The 8210-nt window shown below is 56.2% G+C and overlaps 1 protein-coding gene across 4 annotated transcripts; it reads right to left on the reverse strand.

Annotated features, from left to right (window-relative positions):
• Positions 1–621: 621 nt before the first annotated feature.
• TRIM50 (tripartite motif containing 50) lies at positions 622–7541 on the reverse strand. Of its 4 annotated transcripts, none has more exons than XM_074345906.1 (7): positions 7340–7541; positions 6343–6821; positions 4951–5046; positions 3806–4036; positions 3677–3696; positions 2516–2640; positions 622–1612 (listed from the first exon to the last, which is right to left on the reverse strand). In XM_074345906.1, the coding sequence occupies exons 2-7, from the start codon at positions 6739–6741 to the stop codon at positions 1023–1025; spliced, it is 1461 nt and encodes a 486-aa protein (XP_074202007.1). In that variant the 5' UTR covers positions 6742–6821; positions 7340–7541; the 3' UTR covers positions 622–1022. The 4 variants fall into 4 exon arrangements, with proteins under 4 accessions (XP_074202007.1, XP_074202004.1, XP_074202005.1 ...); XM_074345903.1 differs by having other exon boundaries at positions 3677–3699; positions 7340–7540; XM_074345904.1 differs by having other exon boundaries at positions 3677–3699; positions 7385–7524.
• Between the last annotated feature and the right edge of the window lie 669 nt (positions 7542–8210).

Below are 8210 nucleotides of genomic sequence, written 5' to 3' on the forward strand. Positions count from 1 at the left end.
TGTCCTATGAGTCTCCCATGGGGATGAGGAGGTCGGTAAAGATGGCCCCAAGGTGGCACCTCACAACCCTCCCTCCTCTCCTGTTCCTGGAGGATGGCTCATAGGCCATGGGGCAAGCCTTTGTCTGTCTGGCCGACGTGGATTCATGCAGAGTCATTCCCCACAGAAGGCTCTCAGGCAGCTCCACAGACCTCAGGGCACCAAGCCTCAGATGACTCAGCCCCAACCACTTTCTCTCCTCTGACTTTCAGATTCTTGGGAGAGAATTCAGCTGTCCCAGCCTTGGTCTAAGGAGGCCACTGTCAGCCGTGGCCAAGGGCAGGCTCACCATGAACAGACATGGCTCTGGGCCCACTCCTATGTGCCCAGCAGCTTTCAGGGATCAACCACACACCCCGTCTGGCCCCGACTCGCCTCTGCTCTGAAGGAGTGTCATTTCCACCTCCTCTAACAGAAAGGGAAGTCGACAGCAGTCTCTGACAGAGTGGTTGACATGACTGACCACAAACTGATGGGCAGGGGGTGGAAGCGAGATGTGGCCCCCACCAGAGGCTGGAGCTGCTTTTAAAGACCCGAGCATCAAGCAGTGTATATATACAGCAGTTCATAACTGCAAATCACTTGAAAAGGGAGAAACAGTATCAAATTTATTATCCTTGAAGTTATTTAAAGGTCACAGTGATGGGGAAAATTATGTGAGGGGGTGTTGCCACCCTCAGGGGAAAGAGGAAGCAGAGATCATGGTTAGGAGGGGCCGAGGGAAGCCCAGGTTGACCGATGGACACCAAGGCCTGGCTCTGCTAGTTAATAAGCAGGTTAATAGCCTGAAAAGAGGTTGATACACACGCCCCTGGCCAATGCAGATAGGACCGTGGTCCTTTTGTCCCTATCATTTAAGTGTTTCTAGGGACCCCCAGGCATGAAGACCTCCCCTAACAATGAAGACATCACCTCTGCTCACTAGGGCCAGCAGGACCCCTCATGGCACTGCGCCCGCTGGGAAAGCAGCCCCACTGGCATCCCTACAGCTTGGTGGGCTGCGGGGGGCTGAGGTGACCAGGCCCGCTGGGCGGGGGCAGCACCATGGGCAGGGAGTTGCTGCCCCTTTCGTGCCAACACGTGTCCAGGATGGGGTAGAGCTTGCCCTGGAAGTCGGCCTGGAATGTGTAGAGAGGCCGCAGGTCATCAGGGCGGTCGGCGTCAAAGAAGGTGAGCTCCCCCTGCTCATAGTGCAAGTAGACGCCGATGCGATGGGGGTGGCCGGCCACGGGCAGGGGCACCCGCGGACAGCCAAAGGCTTCGTACCCCCGGCCCTCCTTCAAGCCGATGAGCCACACGCCGTGCTCCGGGGACTTGCTCACCTTGCCCTTGCGACTGGCCGTGCCCTTGATGACCCCCAGGCGCCAGTCGCTCTTGCTGCCCACCACCACCTCCCAGTAGTGGCGGCCGCAGGAGAAGCCCCTGCTGGCTAAGACGCACGTACTATAGTCGAAGCGCTCAGGCTGGCTGGCGCGCCGCTGGGCCAGGAGCCCGCACTGCACCACCGTGTTGCCCTTGGAGAGCTCCAGGAGCGGGTGGGCCGTGGCAGGGTCCAGCTTGAGGGACTCCGGGGCTGGGAAAGATCAGAGAAGATGTAGTTTCGAGCCACACAGGAGGCAGCAGACTCTGCCCCAAGGGAGGCCGACTGGAGGCCCTGAGCTCCTGCGGGGAGGACCTGCCTTAGCCTCATCCCTGTACCTACACGGGCTAGAAGGGGCTGGGCCCGGAGCAGGTAACCCTAAGGGTGTTTGCTGAATGAGTGAATGATACCCGAAGAATGGAAAAAAGGGGCAGCTGTGAGCTGAGGCATTCTGGTAAGGGAAACGGTGCGGGCAGCCTGCCTAAGGCCAAGGTGCTGATGGAAGGACCTGGAAGACCGCCTGTCACTGTGCTCCACAGCGTCACACCCCAGGTTTTCTGGAGAATCTGTAACAACTGTAGCTGCCTTCTTGGATCCCCTAGCAGCCTGCTCAAGGACAAACTATCCCAACTGACCTCTCTGCTCGCTGCCAGCTAATCAGTTACGCCCCAAATGTGCAAACAACTCAGAGATTATCTGTAGTTTTTCCCTCCCCTTTCTCCTTTTCTCCTGTATAAACCCTGTTTTTGTCTTTGTTGGATGAAATCAGTCTATTGATGATTTCTTCTGTGCTCGTAATGCAGGAGTTAATTAAATGTCTGAGTTATTTTTTGGTAGAGCCACAACTACCATTATTAGGCACTGAACTACACACGGATGTTTAGAAGCTATACAACCCAGCAGGGTGGGCTCAGAAATTACACAACTCATTCAGTCACCAGTTAGTAAGAGATGGAGCTGAGCTGGAGCCCACACTGCTGGGGGAAGCCTATCCCTCGCCCTCAGCTCTAGCCGGGCCGGCCTGCCTTCTGTTACCCTGCACCTCACACAGCGTAGCGCCCAGGAAGGATGATGGGTTGAGTTGGCGGGGGGGGGGGGGGGTGTCAGGGGCCTCACCTGGCAGAACCTTTCGGAAGAGCCTTTTCCACACAGTCAGCTTGATGTCAGCCTGGTGCAGGCCTGGTTTGAAGGAGATGGGGCTGAACGCACCTTCCAAGGGCCGGGCCTGCTGGAGCTCTGCTCTGCGGGCAGTGGTGCACAGGGATGGCAGACCCGCTCACCGTGCACCCCAGCCCTTCACCCGGACGCCAGCCCACAGCTCAGAAGCCCGTGCACTCAAGATGCCCACCACGTCCTCCCCGCCACCCTCCTCTTAGAGGCCCGGCTTCCTCCTGGATGGCAAACCCTCCACATCAGTAGCTCTCAAGGTGCAGGTCTGGGGCCAGCAGCATCACCTGGGGGCTTTTAGAAATACAAATTCTCTTGGGTCCCACCCAAGACCTGCTGAATCAGAGCTGATTACTGGGGCCCAGTGAGCTGCGGTTTAGTGAGCCCTCCAGGTGGTTCTGATTCACACCACTTGAGGACCACTTCTCTGTATCCAGGGACCCAGGCCCCCAGCTCCAGCTGGAGTGGAAACCAAACTCAGCCAGTCAGATCCCCTGTCCACTCAGTTAAGCCAATGCTCCTGACCAAACAGTCCTTAGGACAAAGGGAAATTTGAGAAAACAAGCAGACGCTCATAAACAGGGCTGAGGAAGGCTCAGTACGGGTGGTTCATTTGTTGGGACTGGAAAGTGGATCCAACACCTTTCTATAAGCCGTGGCCTGTTCCGTTACCCACCATCACCCTCTCCTCTCCACTTCTGCCCTGTTACAACTGCAACACTGAACTTCTCATAACGCTGCAAGCTCAACGCACTTCACCCTTTCACATGACTCTGCCTGCCTGCCACCTCCTGTCCTTTGCCCTCTCACCCACCCAACCTGAGCACTCTGCCCATCTCCCCTCATCACCTCCTCCTCCTTGTTAATTCTGTAGCTTGTGCAAACTTCTACTGTTCTAGGTACACAGGGTGATGTAACCACCACCACCTCCCATGAGGCTTGGCGACCCCTGAAGGCAGGGACGTGACTTTCCCTGTGCTCAGTACAGAGCTGGAGGTGGGCAGCTGCTCCCAAGGCCCCATGAAAACTGAAGGGAGGATCTAGTGGACGTGAGATGCCCAGGCCCGCAGCCACCAGACCCTCGCTGAGGACTCCTTCTGAGGTGATTACCTGGAGGCCATGGAGTGGTACTTCTGGAAGACAAGAAGGAGGTGGGTTAGGGCATGGAGGAGGCTACACGGAAGCCGTTAGGAAGGGGGAGGCCCTTGGGGCGTGGGGGACACTCCCTCGTCCTCTCACCCGGATGAACTCGTGGTGACTCTCGTTACCGAGCTGCTCCAGCACACCCTCAGCCTGGACCAGCCGCTCCCGAGCACCCCGGGCCTGCTCCAGCTGCATGTCCAGGGAGGCCACGAGGCCGCGCGTGTGGCCCTCCACCCCCTCCAGGCAGCGGGCCTTCTCCTCATCCACCAGGTGGTGCAGCTCCTGGAACTCACGGCGGATCACCCAACTGAAGACGTCAGATTCATTCTGGGACAGGAGGGGGCTGGTCAAAGCGGGAGCTGTGTCCCCAGAGCCTGGCCGCTTAGGCCTTGCTGAGCCTTCCCAATGGTGCTGGTCCTGGTACCCGACTCCCAGGCTGACTCCTGCCAGGGTGCTCACATGCTGCCTGGGGGTCCCAGGTGTGGCCATGGGGGAGGTCAGCAGTGGCAGCCGAGAGGCGGGGCACAGCTCAAACACAACGGCCCTGCTTTTGCCTGTTTTGACCACTAAGTGCGAACAAGAGATTTTGCGCTATCACAGGGTTCCGCAACTGAGAAACGGGCTGAAAGATCCCAGAGAGCAGGCTTTGCAGTGAGATAACCAGGATTCCCTGTGTGACCCTGAGTTCTGCCTCCCTTAGACGGGGTACTGCTGCCCCCATCTCCAGGGCAAGGAAGATAAACTGAGTTGACTTTCAAGGGACATGGGTCTTGCTGGTCTCCTGCTCCTGTTTCACGACAGCCTGCAGCGCCCAGACTCCACACCCTCCCTGCCCCAATGCGCCCCTCAGCTAGGAAAACGAGACAGCCACCGAGGGCTCAGGCCTTTCCATGCCTGTGCTCCAAGGTCCCAGCAGGGCACCGCACAAGCTGTCAAGGGCAAGCAGATACAGGTGGCAGGAGTGGGCGGTCATGCCCACTGCTGAGCTGTTTGCCTCCAGGACTGGGTTCTGGGTTATCTCACTCCCAAGGACATGGAGGACATAAGCCAACTTGGAGACAGTCCTGACAACTGTGCAGAATTCCCCTAAGAGCCTTTGCACTTTCCCCACCCTGCCCTGGAATGCTTTGAATTCTGGCTTTATATGGAAGACATGGACTTCTGTAAGGGACAAATTAGAAGTGGGATCTGCAGGAACGGGTCCCGGGAAGGGCACAGGGATGGAAGGGGAGGGCACTCACAACAATCCGGGTCCTGTTGTTCACCAGTTTGGCGATCTGCTCATCCACCTTCTTCTGCTCCTGCTTCAGGTCGGAGATGAGGGCTGCCAGCTCCTCCTGCAAGCGATGTACCATGACCCCACGAGCCGCCAACCCCTCTCCCTCTCAGCTTCTAGGGGCAGCCCTGGGCCTTGCCCTTCCTGGGAGCATTCCCTGTGGAACCAGGGAGAGCCCCAGATACCCCTGACCCTCAAATAGGTAGGACTATTCAAGAATATTCCACACTGATGGCAGGAACTGCCCAGACAGAAGAGAACCTCTACGTTATCCCTCTTATGACGTGGACAGAGCTGCTGAAAGTTGTTACAGCCACCCGGAAGTCACCACACACCATCCAATAGGGGCAGCTACCAATCTGAAGTCAACACTCCCTGCATGGAATGCTGCCTGGAGGGTAGCCACCAGGTGAACTTTTTGGTCACCAGCAGGTCCAGAATTAGTGGGCATCTGACCAATAGTCATCACGAAAAAGGCTGGCCCCAACTGAGGCCAATGGGACATGCAGTGGCCCAGGTTACACCTGGTGACCCCCTACTCCTTATAAAGACCTCAATCCATCCCCAGAAGCCTTGGGCGACTTAGGGCCTCCCAGGCTGAAGTAAACTCACTTCTCCTGGGCTGCCCTGGCTCCCATGTGACCTAGCCTTAGGGGTCCAACCAGAACCACCAAGATCATCATCTGGCCGCACCATGATGGGAGCCCTGCAGGTTTGTGCCCGTGGAGGGTACAGAATCTTGGTGTAGGTAGTGCCCAAGCAGAAGTCAGATGCAAAAGCCTTTCAGAGAGGGAGCTGAGATAAAAACAAAGCAACGGGAGAATCATGGACACAGAGTCCCTGCTCTCTGGCATCTCATAGCAGCCTGGGAAGGGCATCCCAGTGGTAAATGCTCCTGAGGCAAAGAAAGAGGGGACTGGTTCTTTCTCATCAACTTGGCCACAGTGAGTGGGAACAGAACTATGCAAATAAATAAACTATCTCAAGATCTCAATCGATAAAACAGGACTGCATGAAAGAGATCTGATAAAGAAAATTAATTTGGTTGCACCACAGAGAGGAATCTGGAGATCACAAAAACCCACATCCAAAACCGGGACCCAAGACCTCCCCAGCCTATAGCCAGAAATGACAAGCTCCCACATGGCTCCTTCTCTGCTAATAAAACTGGACTCCACTTCATTGCACTGCAATTTGCCTTCCTCCACCGTAATCCCTGCACCTGGGCAGCTGCTCGAAAAGTGTGCTAAAAGTCTGTGAGTTCTGCTCCAGGGCAGAGGTGCTGGGAATGCAGGACCGGGCTCGGAGTCCCCAGGGGCGGCCTGGCTCTCCGCTCCCCAGCAGCCTTGCTGCCCACCTTCATGCGGCTGTAGACAGTGGACACAGGTGTGACCCGATGATGCTGGTGGGAGCCCAGCAGGCCGCACAGGCCACAGATGAGCTCCTGGTCCTTCTCACAGAAGAGGCTGAGCGGGTTCCGGTGGTGTGCGCAGACCTGGGGCTCTGGGTCTCCAGGGAGCTGCAGGGCTTCGATCACCCGCGCCAGGGAGACGTTGGGTGGGGAGCTGCTGCCGTCCACTTCCTGCCGGCACACGGGGCAGCGCAGCTCTGAGTCCAGGTGGCGGGACAGGGACAGCAGGCAGCGCTTGCAGTAGGAGTGGCCGCACTGCAGCATCAGGGGCTCCTTGAAGACCTCCAGGCAGACGGGGCACTGCAGGCGGTCTTCCAGCTCCAGCACGCTCACCTGCCACGCCATTCACAGCACCCGCTGGAACCCAGGGCAGCCTCCCTGGAGCCTGCTCCCTCCACTCCTTCCGCCTCCAGCCCCCAGCGCCCCTGAAAAATGAGAGGCTCTTAAGGATGCCAGTCCTGACCCGCGATTACCTTGGGCCTCTTCTCCCATCTTTAAAACAAAGGGCTTAAATGAAAAGGATGGTCACTTGGAGGTACAGGATTCTACACTTTTAACTTGAATTTGGAGGTAAACATGAAAGGGGCCATCTGAGGGGTCACTTGGAGCAACACAAATAGTGCAAACTCCAGCCCAGCTCCTGACCTAGAACTAGACAGCAAAAACAAGCCAAGGTCCTTCCCACATTCTGGATCAGTTCTCAAACAGGAGAGCAGCTGTTGGAAGCATAGTTACAATAGAATTCCTGAGTCACCCTTTCACACATCTCCAGTGAGCCCCGGAAATCCACATTTACAACAGACGCCCCCCAGGTCATTCTAAAGCAGAGAGTTTGGTCTTAGAACACACTGTTCCAGAGAGTCTGGCCTTTGGAGGGCTATCTCCGAAGCTCCCACCCAGCTCCCCTGTGAAAACTGGCGCTGAGGGAAGAGAAGCATCTCACCGGAAGTCGGCAGCGGGCCCAGGGGAAACCCCCACAATGGACTACCTAGTTTCTCAGGATTCGCTGGGGTCTCACACCTGCATCACTGACCCACTCTGCTCAGCCTTCTCTTCTCCCCAGGATGGGACAGCAGACCTGGGGACTGCAGCTGAACACCTGCTGTACCAACTAATCTCTGCCCCTTTCCTCCTCCCCTTTCCCAGAAACACCCAGGTGTCCTCAAGGTCGCTCAGAATCAGGTGGAAGCTGGGCCACATCACGGGACTGGGGAGGCAGCCTCTGCTTGGCCAGCTCCGATAACTGCAGTGCTCAGGTGCTCGCCTGGGCCAGGCACGGGTGAGGGGTGGAGACAGGGGACCGGAACCTGCTCCTACCTCACAGACCCCAGACGGGAGCGGACTTGTGCTTTAACACAATTCTTTCTGAACCTCAATCTCTCTCTCTCTTCAGAATTTTGAAGGTATTTTTATTTACCTAGATTTTTAAATTGATGTATAACTGCTTTAAAGTGCACAAATCTTAACCATACACTTGAGATACAACATATATGTATATATACACACACTCTCCAGGTCAAGATGCAGACAAGCTTCTGGGTTGGTGAATGCATCCCTGTGCTGGGACAGTAGTGCACCCCAGTTCCCCGGGGAAAGAAGCCTCTGAACTCCGGACCCTTCCAGACTTCACCCTGTATACCTCTTCACCTGACTGCTCATCTGTATCCTTTATCAGGAGGGCTTTTTCTTTTTTAATGGAAGTCCTGAGGATTGAACCCAGGACCTCGTGCATGCTAAGCACACACTCTACCACTGAGCTATACCCTCCTCTCTTGCATTCTTTATAATAAAGTGGTAAGCATTAAAAAAAAAAA

This window comes from Camelus bactrianus, chromosome 18 (assembly GCF_048773025.1).
Source record: "Camelus bactrianus isolate YW-2024 breed Bactrian camel chromosome 18, ASM4877302v1, whole genome shotgun sequence".
NCBI lineage: Eukaryota > Metazoa > Chordata > Mammalia > Artiodactyla > Camelidae > Camelus > Camelus bactrianus.